This window comes from Orcinus orca, chromosome 4, assembly GCF_937001465.1.
Source record: "Orcinus orca chromosome 4, mOrcOrc1.1, whole genome shotgun sequence".
Taxonomy (NCBI): Eukaryota; Metazoa; Chordata; class Mammalia; order Artiodactyla; family Delphinidae; genus Orcinus; species Orcinus orca.
In genome coordinates this window covers 78,885,740-78,910,913 of record NC_064562.1, presented here as the reverse complement: position 1 = coordinate 78,910,913, position 25,174 = coordinate 78,885,740, and the positions used below count along the sequence as shown (strand labels likewise).

Here is a 25,174-nt window from a genome sequence, read left to right as displayed (position 1 = left end):
AGTGCTGAAATATTTGTCAGAATACAGCTGATGGTGAAGCTGAAGGGAGAGGCTCTCTAGAAACCTTTGCTTCTGCATGCCTATAATTGTTCATAGAGACCACACTATCAAAGCACCAGCCTTCTGAAAACCAAGAAATCTTATTGTCCTTCCTCGTTAACATAAACCGTGGCTCATGTCCTGCATCCCTGCCTGACTTACGTGTACTCCACTACCTCCTAGTACTTCCATCATGGGATGAGAATATGAAGTTTTAAATTATACCATTATTATTGCTAGTTACTTTGACATTGAGTTTGGGCAGGGATACATTTGAAACGATGTGAGGTTTTAAAATGACCCTTTAGTGGACAGTGGAATATGTGAACAAGATTTCTACATGGAGATGGCCAGGGTTGAGGGAGAGTAGCCAGATGTCCCCAGGAAGGTAACAAAGTCATATCTACCATATGTTTGCACTTAATTCAAAAACGTATGTACTTAATATCCATATATTATCTACCTGTTAGTAATCATCTTTTCCATTAATATGGAAAAATAATCTTTTTTCTCAAGTCCCCAGTGATTGAGAAATGTCTGGTACTCTGTCCAGTTACTTTCAGGGTTTGTTGGCCTATGTATTCCTGGCTCTCTTCTACTCTAAGTTCCTGCTTCTCCTGGATTCATAATTCCCCTAGTGGCCAATATTCCTCCTTCCACGCACTCCTCTCTTCCTTTCTTCACTCTCCCATTAGTTAGGATTATTTTTGCTGCAAATGACAGACACACCAAGAAGGGAATTCACTAGTTCACAGAGTTAGGAAGGCTGGGATGGCCTGAGGGAAGAGTGGACCTAGCTGCTGTCTGTCTGTCTGTCTGTCTCTTTCTCTAACTTCCATCTCTGCTTGCCTCCATTCTCTCTCATTACAGTGTAACCTTCTCTACGTGGCTGGGTAGATGGCTGCCTGCAACCCCAGGCCTCCACCCTCACAACTCTCCATGCACAAGGTTAATAGAGAACTGCCCCTCCCGGTCCAGTTGGGAAAACTCTGGTGAGGGATTTTGATTGGCTCAGCTTAGGTCAAGAGCCCATACCTTGGTTCAGTCCCTGTGTGTGAAGGGAGGTGGCTTTGTGATTGGCCAGTCTGGGTCGTGTGTCTAATTCTGAGTAGAGTGGGGAACCTGGGACACTGTGATTAACTGCTCTACCAGGACCACATGAAGTGGGAGGTGTTCCCCAAATGTAAAGGGGTGCTGTTACCCCTTTATAAGAAGAGAGCAGACAGAAGCAGAGCTTCTGCTGTCCACTGTGGGCCACACATGTGGCCCAAGCAGCTCCTTTCCCGGCTCCCAAAGCATCACCAATGCAAGGCTATTTTGTACAATAGTGCTTTCCTAAAGGTAGAAGATAACAAAGAGCAGTGACTGAATGGCAACAGTGGACCAGCATCGTACAGGTGTTCATTTAAAATGAATATTTGACATTTTGAAGTCTCTGAGCCAAATCCACCAGTCTTCTGGGTCAGCAGACTTGTTGCTGGAGCCTGCACGCCCATACCAGATCATTCTTCTCCATCTCTCCTCTCAGTGCCTGAGGGCCCCAGCTAGCCTCCTCCCTGAGCATCCCTGGGACACAGTCCCAAGTTCCTGCTACTTTATTGTGCACAGCCACTGAATTCTTCCTTTTTTTTTTCTCCTTCTAGACCTGTGTTTTGTAGCCAACAACACTCATCAGGACGCTTTCATAAACAAAAGAGCAAATTCTCCCTTAGGAAGAATCTTTCTAAGGATATTGTGATTCATAATAAGAAATACATATGTTTGCTCTTCATCTTACTCCTGGCACACAGCTCCTAAAACCCTTGTAATTTCCTAAGTGATAAGAGTCATGTGAGCATCTTGTGTTACAGGATTTGGTCTTTTGCCCTCAAATAGTTCCAATTTCTGAAGTAGCTCCAGAGTGAGAAAGGTGAAGGGAGCATCTTGTCATTCATTAACAAGCCCCTTTCAACCACACCTGAATTTATGTTACGGAGGTGATTTTTGGAAAGCCCCTGGATAACCACTGGATGGGGACTGGTCACTGGGGGAACCAATCAGGTGATTAGAGGGTTGGAACTTTCAGCCCCACCCCTCCCCCTCTGACCTCCAGGGAGGGGAGAGGGGCTGGGAATTGAGTTTAATGGTAAATGGCCAATGATTTTATCAATCACACCTCTATAATGAAACCTCCATAAAAAACCCCTAAAGTACAGGGTTCAGAGAGCTTCTGGGTTGGTGAATAGGTGAAGGTGCTGGGAGAGTTCTGTGCCCAGAGAGGGCCTGGGAGCTCCACATCCTTCCCCCGCATACCTTGCCCTTTGCATCTCTTCCATCTAGCTGTTCCTGAGTTATATCCTTTATAATAAACTGGTAATCTGGTAAGAAAACTTTTCCTGAGTTCCGTGAGCTGCTCTAGCAAATCAATCCAATCCGAGGAGGGGGTCTTGGAAACCTTCAATTTGCAGCCAATCAATCAGAAGCACAGGTAACAACCTGGGCTTGCAACTAGCATCTGAAGTGGGGGGCAGTCTTGTGGGACTGAGCCCTTAACCTGTGGGATCTGATGCTAACTCCAGGTAGACAGTGTCAGACCGAATTGAATTGCAAGACATCCAATTGGTGTCACAGAACTGTTGCATGTGGGGGAAAAAACCCCACATATCTGGTGTCAGAAGTGAAATATTCTGAGTAAAGTGTTGTAGCAGAGAAAAACAAGAGTTTTTCATTTATACATCCTCTCAGAGCGGTGGTTCAAACAGCAGCTATGTCCTAAAATAGTTTCTTCTCCCAGCTCCCTGTGTATTTATGCACTGAAAACATGCCTACCCTCAAGAATATTAAGGTTAATATTAGGGTTACCTCTGCATGGTGAGATCATGGTTAATTTTTTTTTTTTTTTTTTTGTGGTATGCGGGCCTCTCACTGTTGTGGCCTCTCCCGTTGTGGAGCACAGGCTCCTGACGCGCAGGCTCAGCGGCCATGGCTCACGGGCCCAGCCGCTCTGCGGCATGTGGGATCTTCCCAGACCGGGGCACGAACCCGTGTCCCCTGCATCGGCAGGCGGACCCTCAACCACTTGCGCCACCCGGGAAGCCCCTCATGGTTAATTTTTATGGGTTTGTTTGTTTTATTGTATGTTTGTTTGGGGTTGGTTTTGCTTATCTGTTTCTACAATTAACAAATGAAACTGGTGCCATTCAAGACAAGAGAAAAGGACAGAGCCTGCTGCTTCTGTACCTTTTAGCAAGAAACACAAAACTCTTCCCCAGGACTTCCCTGGTGGCGCAGTGGTTAAGAATCCGCCTGCCAGTGCCGGGAACACGGGTTCAAGCCCTAGTCTGGGAAGATCCCACATGCCGCGGAGTAACTAAGCCCGTGCACCACAACTACTGAGCCTGCGCTCTAGAGCCGCGAGCCACAACTACTGAGCCCACGCACCACAACTACTGAAGCCCACGCGCCTAGAGTCCGTGCTCTGAGACAAGAGAAGCACACGCTTCTGCAATGAGAAGCACATGAACCACAACGAAGAGTAGCCCCCACTCGCCGCAGCTAGAGAAAGCCTGCACGCAACAACAAAGACCCACACAGCCAAAAAAAACAAAACAAAAAAACTCTTCCCCAAAGCCTTCTAACACTGCCCCCTCCCCCCTCCCCACACCACCACCACCACCCCTCCCCCCCTTAAACCTAAACCTCATTGGCCAGACTGTGTCACATGACCACAGCTCCACGTAAGGAGGTGTAGTATTGTATTTTGGTTTTCCAGCCTCAGCAACCTTGGTAGACAAAGGAGGTAACAGAGAGAGGGGTTGGGAATAATTATCAGGCTAAGCAGCCAACAGTGTCAGCAACAGAAGTAGGACACACAGTGAAGAAAGAGGGGATTGTGCAGAGTTTTTCCCAGCCTGGGGTGGGTATTACCACTTTGCTGTGTGACCCTGGGTGTCCAGAAGAGACTCCTGATATTAAAAGTTAGTTAGAGATCTGGGTTCTGGTTAAGGCTTATCTCAGGCATCAAAATGAACCTTTCCCTGTCCTCATTAGTACTTTGTAGCAGTAGTAATTATTATTATTTTTTCAAATTTCAATCATTTACTTCATCTGACCCAGTATATCCAAAACACTATGATTTCAACATGTAACCAAGAGAAAAGTTATGAATGACATATTTTCCATTTTCTTTTTTCATACTCAGGCTCTGATATCTGGTGTGCACTTTACAGCACGTCTCAGTTTGGATTAGCCACATTTCAAGTGTTCAGTAGCCACATGTGGCTAGTGGCTACCAAACTGGACTGCGCAGCAAGCTCTAAAGAGAGCTGATCTAGAGTTGGAGGGAGCTCTAAAAAGATTTTGATCTAGAGCTAGAGCGCTCTAGAGTACTAGCAATAGTAATTATTATTACTATTTACAAAGTGCTTTTTTTCTTTTAGTAGAGTATTGCTATCTTTGTGTTACAGTTGAAAAAGTAAACTCAAGGAGGTTAATATTGGTAACAAATTTACATTTAAAAGGGCACTGACTCTTTCCCTGAGGCTGCCCAGCAGTGCAGAGGTGGAGACTCAGGTACATTTAAGATTTCACTCCACCTGCTGAACACTCAATCAACCTAATTAAGGTTGATGACACCGAGAAACTAGGGCAATGGGTAGGCCTCTGAAAAACTGACAGAGAGGAAAACTTGGCAAAGTGGCTGGTTGCAGTTGTGTGGTGGTTAAGGACTGTGGTATCATCAAGGAGTACTTCAAATGCAAAAATGAACAAATAAAAAACTTGGCTCTAGTTAAACCTATATATTAATTGAATAATTAATTAGTTAAAGGATGCCTGATCCTCATTCCCTTCCAGCACCTGCTATTTAAGGACTGTTGACTCTTGGGCCAGATAAACACAGGAAGTGATCCTTCTGTCCTAAACATGCTTCTCAGCTCCCAGCTAAAGGCACACTCTCTGCCCAGCTGGTTAACTCTTCTTGTCTCAGATGGCTTATTCTAGAATCATGTCTCTGGTGTGCTGGAGAAAGACTTCTGAGCTGGGGCTTAGACCTGGTTTAGCATCCCTCTCATTGCCTGACATGGGCAAATCTCCATGCTCTGTCTGGATCTGCTTTGCCTACAGTCATATTAACAGCACTTTTCTTTTTTCTCTCTGTTAGTCTGTGTCTATGAAAGTGCTTTGAAAGGTAAAGAATACTCTCTCTATGCGGGTATGTATGATGTGCTCACATTCCTGTATTGTCCCCACCTCCTCCCTTCTTTCTTTCCAGAAAGTGATGTCAGTATCCAGCCCTGTGCTGACAGATTCTCAGACCACCATCAGTTAGGTTGCAGAGGAGCAAGCCAGATGAGGCTGTTCTGCTCAGACCGTGGTTCACTGTGTATTGTTTAGAGAAGAATCTTGTAAACATTTGTATTCTGCATAACTGCTAGTATTTCTTATTCTGGGCTCTTTATTTTAAAGAACTGAAAAGACTGTGCCTGCGTTGTAGGTAAGAGTTCAGAAGTGCATACCAGCATCATTCTGGGCTGGGCTGGCAGACACTGCTAGTGGCTTTTCCAATATCCATCCTCCCCTTCTTTCTTACCAACAGAACCCTAATTTTTCTCAAGGCAGTACTATGTCCAATTAAAAAGGCTCACCTTCCCAACTCCCTTGCAGTTGGGAGTAGCCATGTGACCCAGTTCTGGCCAATGACATGTAGGGAGAAGTCCCTAGATGGGGGCCTCCAGGAACCTTTTTTACAGGGAAAAGTCTTAGCTGGCATTTCCCTTTGTTTTTTCCTTTTTTACTTGAAATGCATCCATCTTGTCTCCATAAACACAAGAGCCACATGCTAAAAATAGGAAAGTAGGAAGATAAAATGTCTGCAAGTTCTTGGCAATCTTAGGGAGCAACCTACCTGCTGATTTCTTATGTAAAAATAACTAATCAATTAAACAAACATACAAAAAGCCTATTTGGTTAATCCATTGTAATCAAGTTACTGCTCCATGCAATCAAACGCAATCTTAACTAATGGACTGCTAAGATGTTTAATGTGCTCTGACAGAAAATGGATGCAAATCCACTGTAGAGTCCTTTAGAGCAGTGCTGATCAGGCTTTCATGTGCATAGACACCACCTGGAGAGCTTGTTGAAAATGCAGATTCTGATTCAGTAGGTCTGGATTGGACTCTGAGATTCTGCACTTCTCACAAGCTTGCAGCTAATGCTGATGACGCCAGTCCTGGACGACTCTGAGTAGCAAGGATTTAGAAAATGACAGCTTTTTTGTCAGGCGGCTTCTATGTTGAGCTATTCTGTTTTTCTTTGATATGCTTATTATTCAGTTAAAAATCTGCAGAGGACTCAATGCATTTTCAACAAAATGTTAAGGTTTTATTTAGAAAATCATTTTAGAGACAAAACACTGTTCATTTTGTTTAGCAAAATGAATTTAACAAATGCATTTAAATAAGGTAAATTCAAGACTTCTGTGGATTTTTTTCCTTAGTTACTTGATTTTCTGCCAGTGGAAGTTTCTGTCTTCCAGCCTGAGTGCTTTCCAAGTTAATTCAGCTATAATCCAAGGAACTGCTTTATGGAATCTGAATAACTCAAATTCACTCTGTATTCTCACTCAATCTCAGTGTATTAAATGAAACACAAGGAAAATGACTTAGGAAAGTAGAATTAGAAGGAAATGTTTCTCCCTCTTGGTCATGTTACCTTTTCAACAGAGGCCTTGTCTTCTCTGAAATGGATGGTGAAAGTAAATTGTTACTGGTAGGTGATGGTCAAAAAGAAAACTTAGATGGTTTTCACACCATCTGTCATCATGACCCAAAGGAAATGCAAGCCACACCACTTCCAGCCAAGCCACTGCTTTACACAGAAGCTGCCCATAGCTTCCTATTGTTATTTTCTTTTCTAGTTATATACATTAAAAAAAAAAAACAACGTTGTGTTAAATAGGAGGACAGCTAACAGAAGAGCATATGACACTACACTGAAAAACCAAAAGAGCTTGATTAAGTTGAGGAGAGAAACAGCAGATGGTCTTCATGGAGGGAAGCCGCCAATGACCACCATCTCCTCAGTCTGTGACGGATCTGCACTCTGAGGGTAGGCCTTCTGACAGCCGCCACTGGGCCAGGCGCTGCTTGAACCATTTCTGGAGGAGGGAAATGTGCAAAATTACCTGTCACATACTGAAAAACTGAAATGTTCATTCCCTTTCTAAAAGTAGCTTCTGTGGCCCAGCTGGAAAAGAGGAAAGCAGTCTGAGTCCCTGGGGATGGTTCATCTCATTGTGATACTTATATTTCTGCCTCAGGACCTTTGTACATACTGTTTTCTATGCTTAGAATATCTGACCTTCATTATTTATCTGATGATAAATAATTCTCAGGGCTCAGCTTAAATAGAACCTTCTCAATAAGGCCTTCCCTAACCATTTTATCAAGTAGATTCTCCATCCATCTCCTATTCTCTGTGTTCATACTTTGTTACCTTCACAGAACTTTTAATATCTGTAATTAATTTATTTGTGTATTCACTTGTTTTTAATCTACATTTCCTTCTAGAATATGAGATCCATGAAAGCAGAGTCTGCATCCATCTTATCATCATTAGCCCCAGCATAAGGGCTTAACAGAGATTAATAAATGTTTGTTGAATGAATAAAAGAAATTGAAGCATCTCCTTGATGCCCCAGATAAATCTGTATGGCTGCTATACCTCATCAATGTGTGATGATCTCAAGGGCCTTGGTCATCAGTAGCACTTAGTAAGAATTTGTTGAATAAAATGAATGAAAAACTAAGCGCTGAACAACCTTGGGGTACTCCTTTCTGAGGATCCATGGAGTAGTCTAGACCAATCGTTCCTGCTCCAGGGCCACTGAACAGTGAGAAAAGAGCAAGTGGGATTCCCAGTTTACTCAAAATCTTCTAGCTCTGTGTGACCCAAATATTCACACCTTGCAAAAGTGACCATGGATTTAGGAAAAGCCCCAGATGGGATACTTCTAGACAAGGTACCATGTGAGGGCTAAAACATATTTTACACATTTTAAAATGCATATAAAGGCATATAGATCTGCCTTTATTATACCCCTGAAGGGCGGGGGATTCTGCAAAGTGGAGATAAGGAGACCCATGTTGGGGAATAGTCTGGGGTATGAACCAGGTTGGCCAGGAGGAATCTGGATTTTTGAACAACAACATTGAAGAGGCAATAGTGAAGAAATAGAAGCAGCAAGCATTAATCCACATGGGAGAGGATGAGTAGAGGGCTCTGTGGGAAGGCAGGACCTCCAGGCTTTATTCTCCTGTGCTTCCCAACCTTTCACACATCATGGCACACTTTGAGAATGAAGACGTTTTCATGTCATACTGCTTGGGTAGGTGACCACTGGGGGCTCTCCAGTCCTGGGCCCTGCCAACAGGAAGCTTGTTGTAACCAACTGGCTCAGAACTTGAGGAAGTTAGAGCGCCAGTCAGCTCAACTGTAAATGAAGAAGTAAACTTAGGGGCTATCTACTGTCCCTTGTAGTGTCTCTAAAATTTACCTGTTCTAGGGGTCAGTAGATGAGGGGACAGAAAGGAAGCAAAAAGAACACAGTTGTGAGATGGGTGCCAGACCTGGAATGTGCTGATGGAGATGGTATGGTGAGAAACACCTAGAGGGCTCTGACTTGGCACAGCCAGATGCAGATTCAACCTCTGAACAAACAGGGTGGGCTCTAGGGCCATGCGTGGGAAGACCTCATCTCTGCGGAGATCTAGGGAGTCAAAAGGCATTTCAGCATAAGCCCAAGATGAGAAGAAAGGGTGAGAACCACAGGGGAAGGAGTGCTTCTAAGGCTCAAGGTCTGTAGAGCTAGAAGGGAGTGAGCCCACAGCACGGCCTAGGGCTCTGCACCAATGCTCACCTGGCTGAACAGCAAGGGACAGCCTAACACCTGTCAAGATCAGTTGTCTTATATACCTTTGTACTGTGGGGTGGCAGCAGAGAAAAGTAATCTAAAGCCAAGGGCAGCAGACTACTCGTAGGGAAGCCTTCTCTTTGGGGGTTGCTCTCTGGGTGCCATAGTTCACTCCTGGGGATCTCCAACCTTAAGGAGAATAGAGAGCTCATGTATCTTTGGTGGCTTTAACCAACGTTCTACTGCTAAAGGTGGGCCTATTTGCTTCTGTGATCCATGTGTGTATTTAGCTAACTCTGGAATCTGGTGTGAGAGCAGCATAGTTCCAGTTTCATTAATGAGGTAGCTCTGCAGGGGTTTCAAGGCGACGAGGTCTGATTGAACAGAATTTGCAGTTTCTAGAGCTGAATAAATGGCAGAGTTTTACAGACTGACTAATTAAAGCTTGGAGGGGGAAAGGCTCATTTTCTATCAGGATTCCTTTAAGACAGAATGATTGAGCTGGCTTCATTCAGAAGAGCCACCCACACCTTTATACTAGGAATGAAGCAAAATATTAACATACAGTTACTGAACATAACTTCAGCAATGACCAAATCTGTGAATCGGTGAGTTGGCATCCAAACGATTAATAAATTGCACCCTAGCATTGGGGGATGGGAGGAGGTTCAAGAAAAGCTCAACTGTTTTGCACAGATGTATATATTTTAAATCACACATGTATATAATAATTTAGCAAACCAGTTGCTCTCCAACAAAAGTCATTAAACACCTTGCTTGCTTTTTTCACCTCCAGAGCTGAATCTTATCGCATCTCACTCACGTCCATCCTAATTTTCCACCTGGCTCTCTCCTTCTCTTCTTTGTTTCAGTCATGCCCCGGGAAAGACATTCATCCCTTGCTTGCTTATGAATGGATGCCCTCATTAGCCTTGCCCATTGATGGAGGTTTATTTACTCTGAGAGAACAGATGATAATTAGACACTGGGATGGGGAAGGGGTGAGGCAGAATAATATTGTTCCTGTCCTTTTCTCTAGTAACTAACATTTCATTCTTTTTAGGAGGAGACCTTTAGAGGTCTTTATTCCATTGATAAGACATCTAACAACTAAAACCAGGGTTCTAGGAAGAGTCCCAGGACATCAAGAGGGGATAAAAATCCTGGAAACCAATCTAAGAACCAACGCCAACTACACTGGGATTGAATCAGTGATAATAGAAAATGCAAGATCATTCTAACCTCCCAAGGGGCTGATAAGAGCTTTCCCAGCCCCTTCTCACACTGACTTCAAAATAATGAAAGACACAGGGGTCGAGATTCTGTAAGCTTTCTCTAATTTAAATATAGGACATATCTAATTACTGTCATGAGAAAAAACCCATTCTAGGACCCCAGCAAATGCACCTTAAAAAGTTATTTCCATTAGAGCATCCTTCACTTCATTCTGGGTTCCTATAGGTGTCCCTCCCCCCCACCACCACCCCAAGTAAAGAACATTGTCCTACAGTGGGACAGTTATAAAGAGGTCAAAGGCCCCAGTCAGAGAATATTTCAGCATTTTAGTCCCTCTTGCCTTTGCCAAAGTATCAGCAGTGTGAATCAGCTTGAGTTAACTATCTCATAGGACCATCACATGCTTATTTTTCTTCTCCTAGGGTTACTTGTTCTAGGAAAATGAATATGAATCCAATTCTGGAAGTGGGTGGTATTAGGCATAAGGGACCAAGCATATGAAAGAAATATTATTTTGGCTTTGATGACCTTTTCTCATGGAAAAGGGCAATGCTAACAAATAGAAGAAACAGGGCAAGTGCTGATACCAGACACTGCTTATGTTTAGGCCCAACAAACCTGGTCTCCATCAGTTATTTAAAGGGTCCCCACAGGGAAACCATTCTCACCCACCAATAACATGGGGGTGAGAGGGTTGGGAAGGGGTTACGGGGATGGGAGGGAACGATGGGAAGTTGGAAGATGAGATCCAATCTGGTAAGGGATGACGGAGGGTTACCTAGGAAGCCTCTTTCCCTGAAACTGCTAAATTTTTCCTCTCTCTGAGCTCTTGGGTCTCAGATGCTTCCCTGTGGTTGATGCCGGAAGACAGAGGGGAAAGCTGAGCCGTGGCAATCTCAGGGAGGAAGAAGGTGTTAGCCTTACGGCAGGAAAAGGAAGCAAGGAGCCCTGCTATGAGGCTGACTCATTCCCCCGAATGCTTACTTCAGGGCTGAGTCTACCATTTACTCATTTGAGGATGGGAGAAGTGTGGGGGGGGGTGGTGGGAGAAGGGCTGCCTGAAAGGGGCAGAGGAACCTGCTCTGTAGGGGTCTGAACTGGCTGACTGACCTCAGTTATAGAAGGGTGCCCTCTCTTTCTTCCTGCCCCCAACCTGATCTCAGTTCAGTTCTCTCATATAAGGTGAATCTTGAGGAAAGATTGAATATAGCCTGAGATGACTGTCATTTACTGCATGGATTTTTTTTTCAGGAAGAAATAGAACATAAATTGAATTTTCAGTGCTTCCCCCCCACCCACCCAGTTGTTTCCATTCCTTTTCTGTGGAGACAAAACAGCATGGTAGTTAAGCATCTGGGCCAGGGGGCCAGACTGCCAGGGTTCAGATCCCAGCGCTGCTACTCCCCAGTGGTGGTCTTCAAGTTATTTAAACTTTCTGTACAGTGGAGCCAAGAGTGCCCATCTCATAGCACTGTTGTGGCAAATAAATGATTTACTACTCGGAGAGTACCTGGAGCAATAGGCGGCACGTGTCATCTGTTACAAAGGCCAGCATAACCATTCTGCTTTAGGGAATGACAGTCACTTGCCAAGGGAGAATCAGGCTAATACGGGGCCCATGGTAAACCCACAGCCTTAAAGCTGAGTTACTGTCTCTGTGATCACTCCTCTTTTCTAAATATAGTGTGGGATTGTAAATGACAACAGTTCAGCAGGCTGCCTCCTGGGGAGAGCTGGGGTTCTGAGAAACATGAGCTGTTAGGCTTGGGTTACAGTACATCACCTTCCATTAAGTTCTGGTTCTGGCTAGCCAGATATCTGTTCCCTTTGCAAAAGACTGATATGCTGGACTTTCTGTTTGACCTAGGAGAGGGAGGATTTTCTATGGGCAAGTTCTCCAAAGGCTTAATTGGTAAAAAATCATTTGGGGCTTGGGATCCAAAATGGATCTTGGGGTCTTGGTTCTAGGATTCACTGGAGCACCCATGACAAGCTTTTAAGCCTCAGCTAAGTATGATTCATGGTGAGGAGAGAACAAAATGTCTGAATGCTCTGGTCTATAAGTTGGGAAGAATAAGAAAGTCTCTGCTTTAGACCTGCGACTAGAGGTGTGAATTGCTTTGGGCTCCCATGGGAGAGGTGCTAGAGGAGTTCCAAGTGGTATCATCATGCAGAACTAATTGTCTTTCCATGACCAAAGGGGAAATAGAAGAGTTTAGACAGGGGTTTAAAAAAAAAACAAAAAAAAAAGTCAGTTGAAGGAGCCAATACTGCACCTACTGTACCTAGCGGTTAAAAATCATGGGCAGTGTTGCATTCTCTACCCTAAACAATTTTCAGGATAATAGAGGAGCTTTTAAAATAGATAAATAAATCAATGCACTTATGGTGACATCTTTTTCCTGTTCCTTCAGTTGTAATGTCAGATGTCTACCTTCTCAGAAAACTCCAGAAAAGGACCCTAAACCTTACAGCCGTGGAATTTTTAAAAACCGGAACCAAATCTTCCTGGCTCCGTGCAATTTTAGCTCTGCAGCTAACCGGAAGCTGCAGCGCGATGTGATGCAAAGAGCATGCTTAACGACCTGTGCCATCACGGCAAGTCTCTCCCTCTAAACCTCAGTTTCCTCGTTTACCAAACCTGAGCACTGAATTTATAGCTGATCACTAAGATCCCTTCCAGCTCTGACACTCCCTCTGAGAATAGATTTGAGGGCGCTGGGCTCAGAGGGCGCACACTGCACCTCTCCTAAAGGTTTCGCTTCCAGCCCAGAGGAGAAAATAAACCCGGGAAAGCGAGACAAAAGTGGGCCAAGGGACGCTGCTCCCAGCCCAGAGGGAGGACAGAGCGTTTATCCCGTGCTGTAGGGGAGAGTGGAAAAGCAAGGAGAAGGGAGGGTGGGCGTGGGGCTTCTAAGCAGCTCCCGCGAGAGCCACCGGGCTGGGGTGGAGGGACAGACCTGGCGCCCGTGGAGCCGGGGAGCTGGGATGCTGCTGTGGGAGCGATACAGGTCTGGGCTCCCGGGGTACGGGCAGAAGCGACGAAAGAGCCGGGGGAAGGAGGCCAAGCGGGAGCCGAGGGCAAGGGCGACCCCCAACCTTCTCGAGATCTCCCAGGCGAGGGTGGGCGCGGCGGGTCCCCGCGGGCAGGAGTCGGGCGCGCGCGGGGGCTTACCTGGGTCTCCTCCTCGGAAAGGCCGGCCTCGGCCGCGATCAGGCACAGCGTGGTGGGGTCCGGGTGCTTGTTGACCTTGTTGAAGTTGTACTCCAGGATCTCCACCTGGTCCTCAGTGGGGCCGCTCGCGGTCTCCGCAGACATGGTCCCGACACGGCTGCGGGAGAGGGAGAAGCGGCGGGGTGAGCGAGGCCCCGGGCGGGAGGGACGCAGGGAGGAACGGCGATCCGGAGCGCTGCCGGGCACCTTCAGCCCCCGGGGCTGTCCCCGCCCAGGGTCGCACGGCGCACGGGTCCCCGGCGCTGCAGGCTGCTGCGGGAGCCTGCCCGGGCTCCTTCCAGGGGCGCGCACCTAGGGGTCCCGCCGCTGAGCTGCGCGTCCTTGGGCTGCGCTCCTGCCCCGAATTTTTACAAGTTTCCCCGGGGTCAGTGGTCTGGGGTGGTGGGAAGAAGCTGACGCCGCGCCCTCCCGGCCGTGAGCCTTTAAGGAAGGAGTGGAGGAAGCGCGGCGGTGATTTTGAAAAGCCGTCTTCAAAGCTTCCTCCTGGGAGAAGGAGCTGCCCTGGGTACAGTCCTGACAGATGGCGTGGCTGGGCTGCCCCGAGTCCGCGGCGGGGCCGCCTCACCCGTGCGCGCCCTGCCGCCTCTAAAGTAGTTTAGCACTTTGCAGCCCTCGCCAGGGAGGGCTGCACACCCCTACACCTCCTTCAGGGAAATGACCCACAGGACAGAAGTTACTTCTCAAAGTTGGGGAAATCGGGGGGCGCTTTTAATCTCTTCCTTTTACAGAGGTGAAGGTAGGTCCGCAGTGATTTACCCCTGCAGTTCCTAAGGCCGGGAACAGGGAACAGCGTAAGGAGAAAGTTCCACCTGAGGGCTTGTGTGAGTCACTCTACAATCTGCGACCTCCTTCTCCTTCCCTTCACCCCCGATTTTTCTAACTAAAGCCATGAGTCAGAGGCCTCCAGTCAACCCGGCTGTTCACTTCCCAGCGTGGCCTGGACATTGTTCCACAGGGCCCACCAGAGTCCACTGCGCTATGTTCCTCCCTAGATGAGGCCTTCCAAGATAGAGCCAAAACCCAACTGAGGAGGATCTACAGCAGCTGTCTTTGAAATCAGACATCCCCTCTAATTGTGTTAAAATTAACTGTAAAGTCAAGAGAATTGGTCGGTTACCAGCTTCAGGGTCTCTTGTATTTCCTTACTTTAGAGCCAAACGTTACTCTAGCAGATCGGGGGCAACATGACTTCCTGCTACATCTCTTATACCTAAGTAGCCTCTGAAATGGGACCAAAAAACGGCAGATGTGCACCCCTCCCCTCCCCCCAATCTTAGATGTATTGAGGTATAGGAAGTTAGACTCTAACTTCTAACTATAGAAGTTAGAGTCTATCTTCAAGTTCCTGGCTGAGCACTTGAGACAGACAGGTCAGCACTTGCCATTGCTGACAGTAAAAGACAAGCACAAGTGTGGGAATCCCGTTGGTTTGTTGTTTTAACAAACAATTGCACAATCGTCCAGCACAATCCTGAGTAGGTTTTGCTGTGGTCTGTGCCTGGGGATGAGCCATACTCCACTGATCTGCCTGCATAATGTCCCCGATGCTGTGACAACCTTCTCAACCAGGACCTGCATCCTGGGCTCCCTGAATAAATGTCTTTCCCTCTCCTCTTGGTCACCTGAAGAGGCTTCTCAGGTGAGACAAGAAGCCATTCTACTGTGAGGGATTCTGGGCTTAAGCCAGTTATCAGGTCATAGTGAAATCTTCATGATTTTAGGGAGTTCTGTGCTCCCCCGCTTAATCTGTCCCAGTGATTCCTGTCACAGTGCTGAGGAAGGACGGGGTCAAGCCAGGTGGTAAATACCTCTTCTCCTGTTGGCACCATCTCCCCCTTTCTCTGACACAGAACTTCAGAGCTGGAAAGAAACTTGGTGACCAGCAACCTAGAATGGAAAGCCTTGGCTTCAGTTTCAGTCCTGTGCTCTTCTAGACCCTTCTCAGCGGGCCATTCTGTCTTTAGTTTGGCAGAAAAAAATCAGGAGGGCAACCGTGTAAATGCAGGCAGGGGCTTGTTGCAGTTTTGAATGGGCTTTGACTGCCCTCGTAGGACACCAATTCCAGCCAAAGCTGCCCACTGGAACCACCCACCACTGCGCATTTTGCCTGAAAAAACACAGGAGAGGGGAAACTGCTGCCTCTGATTTAATTCCTTGCCCTAGAAAGGTTCCATCTAATTCCAGTTACACAGTTATGCTGGCTCTTCCAGGAAAATTTTTGCTGCTGCTTTGTAGACTCCCCAGTCCTTCAGAAGTGTTCATCAAATGTACAGATTTCTAAACTGGACTCAGATTCAAGGACTGTTCTACATGTACTTCCTTCCCTCTTTTGGTTTTTTAATTGCTATTATATAATCCATGGGTGACTCATGTTCTTACATTTAATCAGGTGCATCTTCTCTTACATTTTTGCGGCTCTCCGTTAACAGGACTTTGTACGAGGTTTCATGGATAGGTCCACTTGACTTTAAAGTACTCCTTGGGTTAGTTGGCTGAGGGCCATTGGACTTGGTTGGCTGCTAAGGAGACTTGTGGAAGGACAATTTGAAAGTACCTACTTCTCTAAGGTACACTAAACAAACAAACTTGACTTCTAGAAATGAGGATGGAAGATCTAACCATGATAGAGATATCTGCCTGTCATTTCTCCACAAAACTCAGTCTCTGTTATTTCAGCCCTCTTTGGTTGACATGTGTTTGCTGCTGCTTCTCCATTTCTTCCCTCCCTCTCTTTCAAAGGAAACTTATAAATCAAATCACCCTAGTAACCTTGGCCTTATAAAACTTCTCAACTCTTTCCAGTAAGGAAACTGTTGAAAAGTATCTCTGAAGGTAGTCTAAACAATGTCAGATGAAAAGAACTAGAAATATTTTAAAGCTTCTTAAACTTTAATCTGAGCACAAGTTCTATTGTTGCTGTAGTTATTCATATGAAACATTCAAAGAGTAATTTGTCCTGTGGTTGTGTTTTCTTTTGTGATTGGGGGAAGACAATGCATAAACCTTTTCAAGAGATTAGATGAAAACTGCTGGCTTTTTTCTAAATTCCAATGCCTGGGTAGACAATGTGTGCCAATAAGACAGCTTTGCCTTTGTCCCCTAATCTTGTAGTCATTTATTTTAAAAGTATCTACCTATATGAACCAGCTCATGGAGAGTGCTACAAACTGGAACCTGCAGGACTCTCTTTAGGGTCACATTTACCATCTTCTCCTCCCCAACCCAGCCATTCTGACCTCTTTGTAATGCCGCTAATTCTAAACCGAGAGAAGAAGATTATCAGTGGCAGATACTCCTCATAAACAATCCCATGGTGAGCTGACCAAAAGCAAAGAAAGCAGATGGATCATTCTGTAGTGTTGTCTCCCAATTTACTTTAGCCTGAATCTCCTTTATGCTCACGGTGGACTTTCTGGAAGCAGTGGGCTCTTGAAGTATTCTGTGTTTTCTTAAGTGAGAAAAATAATATACCACCGTTTCCCCGAGAGAAGCGGTGGGTCTTTGGAAGTGGATAGAGTTTCCTCACTTGTCACTTACTGAACTACTCTGGATGGGGTTTGAGGGGGGATCATGCAAGCTGTCAGTGTTTCTCAGAAACTGACAAATGGGAGTGGAATATCGATCTGCTTCCCTGGGTTAACAACAAGGCTGGTTTTCAAAGAAAGGATTTTTTTGTTTTTGTTTGTTCTTTACTTATGAACCTGGTGGTTAATATCCTTAAGCTTAGGATAGTTCTCATGCCTGGCTGGGCCTCAGAATCACCTGCAGACATGTGCAGGCACACTGCTGACCTCCTGAACCAAAACCACATTGTAGGAATCCAGCATGGGAGAGACACAAAAAGTATCTCAGCTCTCACAAGAGTTTGCAACTTAATCATTAAAATCAACTGTAAATGTTTACAGCTTCTTATACCTTATACCGTTAAGATGCTTTAAAATATCTTCTAACTCTGATGCTGTATATCGTCTCAACGCTTGAGTAGACAGTATGTTGAGGTAGTTTTAAAAGAATAAGCTTTTAAAAATATACATTGGAGAGGAAATTTAGACGTTATGCTATTTACCTTTTGTATATATGGTCAGGAATGTGGAAATTGTCTTTAAAATTATGAATTATTAAGAGAAATTTCCCCACGGTTTCAAAAATTCAGAAATAATATAAAACTCTTTAAATTTTTTTTCAGAAAAACCCATTCTTTTGTTGAGATCAGAGTTTAAGAAAGCAGGTCATCAAAAGAAAAATTCCTTCCACCTTGTCATACGAATTTTCATAATTGATTTGGAAGCCAAAAATTACAGTGGAAGAGATTTGTCAACCTTGACAAATGATTGTCCTCTAAATTCTTAAATTTTCCAGTGAGGGTAATGCTAAAGTTTAAGTTATGGTTTATATAGACAATTTATATAATACAACTTAAAGCTGAACATTAGATTATGAATGCACCATATACACATAGTATCATCGCTGTCTTCAGAGAAACAAGATTCCAAATTTAAATAGGAAAAAACATTTTTTAATGGTCTATTGATTCCAGTTTTACATATTAAAAAAACTGGAGGAAAATACAACAAAATGTTAACAGTGTTTATATCTACACAGTGAGACTACAGATGACCTAAAATTTTTCTTCTTTTATTGCTCTGTTTTTTCACATTTACTACCCTGAAATTAGAAATGAAAATTTTTTTCTTAAAAAATTATTCCTTTTTTAGATTAGTTCCATCACATATGTATGGATTCCTAAAAGACCTTTTCTTTTAGTTTTTGTATTTTTTAGATACATAAAAACATCATACTATATGTAATTCTTTTGTTATTGCTTTGTTCATCAACATGTTTCCAAGATTCATTCATATCTCAGCATGCAGAGAACTTCATTCATATTCTGTGCTATTTCCATTTAGTGAATATACTGCAATGTATTTATGTCTTTTCCTGTTGGTGGATATTTGGGTTGTTTCCAGTGTTTTGCTATTATGAACAATTTTCTCTGAACATTTTTGTATATATCCTCTGAAGCACATCTAGGAAGGCTTCTCTAGGAGTGGAACTGGTCATAACGTATGTGACTAGTAGCTTTACAACATTATAGCAACTTCTTTTCCAAAATTGTTGAACAAAACTGTACTCCTATCAGCAGTATATAGCATTTCCTTTGCTCTACATTCTCATCAACGCTTGGATTGTCAAACTTCTGAATTTTTTCCCAAAATTGTTATGTATTCTTTTTGTCCATGAATAATATTTAAAGCTACTTGAAGCTATTTATGTTTCCATCCTGATTAACTTCTTGAGGCTAAAAGGTTCCACATGTTTGCTATTTACTCTAAAAACGTATTTCCTGTTCCAGCCCAGAAGGAGATTTGAGGTGTTTTTGGAGGGTTTAGACTCTGTCTCCAGGCTAGCTTGTTATCTCCACTGGTCACCAAGAGCCATACGGAAGATATATGGAAAACTAATTACAGCAGATCTTTTGTCTGTATGATGCTAAAGATGTTACTATCTTCCCTTCTACAGATCTCCTGGGATCAGGACTTGACTCTGCACTTAAAAACTGCATAACCATATCAATTTATTGTCCCCCGCCCTTAAAGCAAAAATCAAAGTCTCCAGATGAAAACCACAGAGATGGATTTAAAATGACTGAATAAGGAAGAAGAAAGGATGTAGGGATAGATAGGAAGTGTAAAAGAGAGAGATTATTTGGCTGTGGGCTTAAAATAGGATATAAACATGTGAAGTCAAATAATGTGCTCAGTGTTTGAACTGCAATACCATGATCGTGGGGGTGCTGAGTTCTAGTTCAAAAGCAGGTCGCCATTCGTTCTTCCAGTTTCACTCTCAGTCCTCTCTTAGAAGTCAGAATGGAATTAGTCCTGTTTTGTGGTGGAGAAAGGTTAACTAACTTACCTACAGCATCAAAGAAAGACTCTGAATTCTTTGATTCTGGCCACAGCTGTAAAGGCAGCTCTTGATGTCATGAGCATCGAGATTGATGCCTACTTCCAAAATGTAGTCTCCTTATACTCTCTTGATGTCAGAAATTCTAAGATATCACTGAATCCCCTACTTGGATCTTTGAGCTCTAATTTTAGTCATAGTCTGTCAGTTTAGTGAATAACTGGGGCTGGGGCAGCCAGGCCATTGCTGACCAACTGTGGGGTCTCCAGCCTCATTCCCTAAGCGGCTGCCACAGCCTAGCACTCTTGCAGACCTCCTCACATCTCCTGGGAAAGCCCTAGTATCTACTTGACACCAAGGCAACAGAGAGAAAGGGATCGCCCCTTTCAAGTTTTGTTCTGACTCCACATTTTGAGGTGCAGATACACTGGGGAAATTTGTTCAAGTTTGGTAAGATCTGAGCTCCTAACTTTTGACCCAGTGTAACAGCTACGGGCACACACAGAACCACCCGCCATCTCACAATGACAAGCACGCTGTTCTCCCAGAACATGCTGCACTTGACTCCATGGGGCAGGAAGGCTGAGATGCCAACTAGTGCTTGAATTCATGCCATTCCAACTGGTCGCCAGTGACCATACCATCCCAAGTACGTCTCATTCCCCAAGTTTTGTCAGGCACAGGTGTCATCAGATTTGGTTTTCAGTGTTTCAGCCCTGCTCAGAGGTTGCATATCTCTTAGTAGTTAAGTCAAGGCTTAAAAATATGAAGTGCTGCCTTCTTTTAAGTTTTGCATATCTGACATGCGCTTTTATATGTGCTCTGTGTAATTGCCAATTCAGCTTCGTACTTTCCAGGTCCTCCCCTTTAGACTTGCTTTCCTCTTGGCTTAAAAGCCCCTCGGTTTCAGGAAACCCAGCAGAATTAAGAGTAAGATGAAATTTGAGTTAACGTAGTGAAAAGGTCAAATAATTAGAAATCCTGAATACGAATCCTTTGAAATATCACTTTGCTGAGCCTCCATTTCTTTCATGCGAAGAGGGGTATAATAATACACACCTGAGTCTAGCTCACAGCTCTGTTGTAAAGTTCATCTGATATCATTGTAGGGAAAGTGTTTCTAAACTGTAAAGTGCTTGCTTGTGGAAGATACTGTTACTATTGTTCTTTAAATGACCATGAGCAAGGAGTTCAGTAGGGCATCTTCTGGGTGGCAAACTGGTAAGAATTGTTTGTAAGTTTCACTCTTTCTGGGTTTCAATCCCTTTTTTAATCTTTCTGGAACAGTAATGTACAATGGTTGAAATCAGAACCTTTTTTTAAAAAATCAAATGCTGTATATACTGCTTCATTGAAAGATGTGTCTCTGGATGGAACTTCTCAAGCCTAACACATGGGGGTGGCAGGTTTTCTCACTAGCAAAATTCTACACATTGTACGTTGATTTGAACTTAGTTGTTGACATTTTCACTAAAATATTTGTTTCTTTGCTCACTCCTCACCACCACTCCCTAACTTATTCTTTCCTCTCATCTACTACTGAGGAAGCATCACTAGGACAGAAGATGAGTAGTGAGGAAGTTAATAATAAGCAGGAACAATTATTCTATGAATTGGTGAGTAGATTTTTTGAGGCCATCTTGGCCTATGAGAATAATGACCTAATTGTTCTGAAATAATTTGTTCATGGGCTTGTCTTCCCTACCAAATCATGTGCTCTCCTGTGGTAGATGTGTCATCTCTTATACGTTTCCATCTCTCCAGCATTCATTAAGAGTTCCACCACTTAATAGGTGCTCATTGTATGACTGTTGAACTGAATGTAACCAGTGGCATCTGGCATGACTTGATTTAGGACAAAAGTTTGGAAGACGGTGCTCTGTGTTTTCAACAACCAGGAACTGCCATGTTCAAAACCAAAACATAACGTTGGGAAAAATAACATTCTTGCCTCCTAATACACTTTGGTCCTCACTGCCTCAAATAACACAGAGCTGATTCCTACTTTTGAATCAGATACAGAAACCTCACCTGTTATAATAATAACAACATATATTTTTTAATTGCTATGTGCCAGGAACAGTCCTAAATGTCTTAGACATATTAACTCATTTAATCGTTAGAGGAACAGTAACACTATGTGTTAGGCACGTTTATTGTCTCCATTTTACACATGTGTAAACTGATGGAAACATATACCTTCCCCAAGGAGATGTATATAACTTGCCCCAGATCACAAATCAAGTGAGTGGCAGAGCGGGCATTAAAACCCATTAGAAAGGCATTAGAAAGTCTAACTTCTGCATCCATGTTCTTAACTACCACACTGCATTTCCTCTGTGTACCAAGTAGCTATGTAGACAGAAGAGCCTTGATGGGTGGTAGTGGAAAAGGGGCAGTAAAACCGAGTGGTGCACCTGGGACAGGAGTCAGGCAGTGTCCTCTGTCTGCTCCGGCTTCCTTGTGGGGCAGGGCTAGTCTGGGAGCAGAGCTTCCCTCCCTGTGACACGATTCTCAACCTTGGTGACCAGATGTGGCTCTGACCCAGCTAAATGGATTAGCTAGAGATTTCAGTTAATACCACCAGCACCACCAGCCAGGCTGGCTTTCTTTTCCCCACATGCTCTTCTTTAATTGGTACAGATGTAAGTGAAAGATGACATTATGTGAATAATACAGTACACAAATGAGAAAAAGTTACAGCATCTGACAGAAGGGAATAGAAGAGTTGGCTTCGACCAGACCAGCTGGACCTTAGTGACTATTGCTGCTGTTTTAATCCCTACATGTACAAAGTTTTGTTGACTTGATTGGGGAACCTCCTTAAACTATTGTTGTGACAAATCCATCCGTGGTTTAGTCTTTTTACAGCCGCTTACAGAAAATAGCAAGATATTATGAAAAGCTATTGGAAGGGAGGGTGTCCGTGACTGATTTCCAGCAGTGAATTAATCATTAATTAACCCTGGATATAAAATTCTTTGCATGCACACTGAGTTATTTTCACTGATAACCCAGCTCATGTTCTAATCCAAAGATTTGTATGTGGAAACATGGAAAAATGATGAAAGCCAATAATAAAACCTTAGACTTCTTCTGTGAAATAAGTGGAGCATTTAGTCTACCTTCTTAGAAATAAGTGGGCAAATGAAAGAGAGCAATCCCATTTCCACAATCTCCTTAGAGGAGCTCTCCATCTTGTAAACAGGTCGCTTTTCCAAAGGTCTATCTCCACATGATTGTTACGAATTCAGAAAATCTTTTCTTTAGAAAGAACACTGTAAATTGTAGATAGAAACCCAGGCTAACCCACAAAAGGGAGTGTAACTGAAATGCTATGTATTCATAACTGGTAAAAAGTAGAAAATAATCCTGATGAAATATCCTAGTGAAACTTAATAAGAAATTGTTTATTTTGAAAGTAATGCTTAAGAAAAAACAGTTTTATTGGGTTGGCCAAAAAGTTTGTTCGGTTAATGAATATGTTGTTCAATAAAGTTCTTGGTGAAAATGAAAAATGGGTCTTTTATTTTTACTTAAAACCAAACAAACTTATTGGCCAACCCAATAATTAAAATTTGACTTAGAGAGGTGAGGTTTTGGTGCAGATACTAAAGGGGTTTTCAGGGAGCTTTTGAGAATATTAGAGGTTTATAGCACAACTACGATATATGCCAAGTATACACAATAGTCCCTGACACATTGTTGGGTGTTCAGTGAATACTTATTGAATGCATGTTGATTGAACTTTCTTTTCACTTCAAGAAGTATGACTTTTCTTTATCTTGATATAAAGGCATAATAATTAGAGCTGTAGTTTTTGTGTGTCATAGATGAAATAAGGAGGTGGAAAGAGGAAGAAGGAAAGAAGGGGAATGCTGAGAAGTATTGATGTGAAAAGTAGGTCGCCTAAGATATGATTAATGATGTGAATGGTGAACGATAAAGAAAAAGCCAGAGGTTACTTTGCATGGTCTTCTCCTCATCCTTCTACCCAAGGAACAAGGAAGAAGAGGGTAAGAAAGATTTTGTGCCTCATGTTTCCTGAGCCAGCCCCTAAGTGGTGCTGTCAGACAAGAACAGTTTAGTTGCTGGCCAGAGCTCTTTGTAGGTGGAAAGAGAAAGAGAAGCAGAAATAAAGTTCTTTTGAGTATATAGCATTAATTACAGAGGGAATGTTTGTATATCTGTAATAGATAAATTATATGTAGGAACTATTCTGCACTCATTAATGAGTGAAATTACTCATTAATGATTGAAAATACTACACTGGTATAGAATAATAGAAAGAGCACTGGGAAAGGAGTCAGACCTGGATTTCAACTTTAACTTCTCCACTTAATAGTTACATGACCTTGGCTGAGGTAGTTTTTTTTGGTTTGTTTGTTTGTTTGTTTCGTTTTTCTAACTGTAATTGCCTACTTTATTTATTTATTTATTTATTTGTTTTTTGCGGTACGTGGGCCTCTCACTGTTGTGGCCTCTCCCGTTGCGGAGCACAGGCTCCAGACGCCCAGGCTCAGCGGCCATGGCTCACGGGCCCAGCCGCTCCGCGGCATGTGGGATCTTTCGAGACCGGGGCACGAACCCGTGTCCCCTGCATCGGCAGGCAGACTCTCAACCACTGTGTCACCAGGGAAGCCCTATGTTTATTTTTTATTTACTTATTTTTTCTTCTTAGTCATCCATTTTATACACATCAGTGTATATATGTCAATCCCAATCTCCCAATTCATCACACCACCACCACCACCACCACCCCGCCGCTTTCCCCCCTTGGTGTCCATACGTTTCTTCTCTACTCTTGTGTCTCAATTTCTGCTCTGCAAACCGGTTCATCTGTACCATTTTCTAAGTTCCACATATATGCGTTAATATACGACATTTGTGGGCTTCCCTGGTGGCACAGTGGTTGAGAGTCCACCTGCCGATGCAGGGGACACGGGTTCGTGCCCTGGTCCGGGAAGATCCCACATGCCGCGGAGCGACTGGGCCCGTGAGCCATGGCCGCTGAGCCTGCGCATCCGGAGCCTGTGCTCCGCAACGGGAAAGGCCACAACTGTGAGAGGCCCGTGTATCGCAAAAAAAAAAAAAAAAAAAAAAATTACGACATTTCTTTTTCTCTTTCCGACTTACTTCACTCTGTATGACAGTCTCTAGATGCATCCACGTCTCTACAACTGACCCAGTTTCGTTCCTTTTTATGGCTGAGTAATATTCTGTTGTATATGTGTACCATGACTTCTTTATCCACTCATCTGTCGATGGGCATTTAGGTTGCTTCCATGTCCTGGCTATTGTAAATAGTGCTACAGCGAACATTGGGGTGCATGTGTCTTTTTGAATTATGGTTTTCTCTGGGTATATGCCCAGTACTGGGATTGCTGGGTCATATGGTAATTCTATTTTTAGTTTTTAAGGAACCTCCATACTGTTCTCCATAGTGGCTGTATCAATTTACATTCCCACCAACAGTGCAAGAGGGTTCCCTTTTCTCCACACCCTCTCCAGCCATTGTTGTTTGTAGATTTTCTGACGATGCCCATTCTAACTGGTGTGAAGTGATCCCTCATTGTAGTTTGATTTGCATGTCTCTAATAATTAGTGATGTTGAGCAGCTTTTCATGTGCTTCTTGGCCATCTGTATGTCTTCTTTGGAGAAATGTCTAGGTCTTCGGCCCACTTTGGGATTGGGTTGTTTGTTTATTTTAATATTGAGCTGCATGAGCTGTTTATATATTTTAGAGATTAATCCTTTGTCCTATGATTCATTTGCAAATATTTTCCCCCATTCTGAGGGTTGTCTTTTGATCTTGTTTATGGTTTCCTTTGCTGTGCAAAAGCTTTGAAGTTTCATTAGGTCCCAT

The 25,174-nt window shown here is 43.6% G+C and overlaps 3 protein-coding genes across 27 annotated transcripts in view; 2 read left to right on the top strand and 1 right to left on the bottom strand.

Moving 5' to 3' along the window:
• THEGL (theg spermatid protein like) overlaps nucleotides 1-6,963 on the top strand; it is a 101,566-nt gene extending 94,603 nt beyond the window's left edge. For all 13 annotated transcript variants that reach the window (XM_049709322.1, XM_049709315.1, XM_049709317.1 and 10 more), the window contains one exon: nucleotides 5,291-6,963. The gene's annotated coding sequence lies outside the window, so the exon portion shown is untranslated. The remainder of the gene's footprint in view (nucleotides 1-5,290) is intronic.
• HOPX (HOP homeobox) overlaps nucleotides 1-25,174 on the bottom strand; it is a 91,530-nt gene that overhangs the window by 50,970 nt on the left and 15,386 nt on the right. Inside the window, exons 1-2 of one of the 7 annotated variants that reach the window (XM_049709336.1) lie at nucleotides 14,550-14,567; nucleotides 13,344-13,500 (exon numbers count right to left, since the gene is read on the bottom strand). In XM_049709336.1, the coding sequence (XP_049565293.1) occupies nucleotides 13,344-13,487 (144 nt within the window). In that variant the 5' untranslated portion in view covers nucleotides 13,488-13,500; nucleotides 14,550-14,567. The other 6 variants (XM_049709334.1, XM_049709335.1, XM_049709333.1 and 3 more) reach the window with 6 other exon arrangements.
• The window catches only part of LOC117200819 (uncharacterized), an 87,407-nt gene continuing 75,339 nt past the window's right edge, over nucleotides 13,107-25,174 (top strand). Inside the window, exon 1 of one of the 7 annotated variants that reach the window (XM_049709327.1) lies at nucleotides 13,107-13,179. In XM_049709327.1, coding sequence (XP_049565284.1) covers nucleotides 13,157-13,179 — 23 coding nt within the window. In that variant the 5' untranslated portion in view covers nucleotides 13,107-13,156. Of the gene's footprint in view, nucleotides 13,180-15,175; nucleotides 15,671-25,174 lie in introns of those variants that run through there. The other 6 variants (XR_007477142.1, XR_007477145.1, XM_049709329.1 and 3 more) reach the window with 6 other exon arrangements.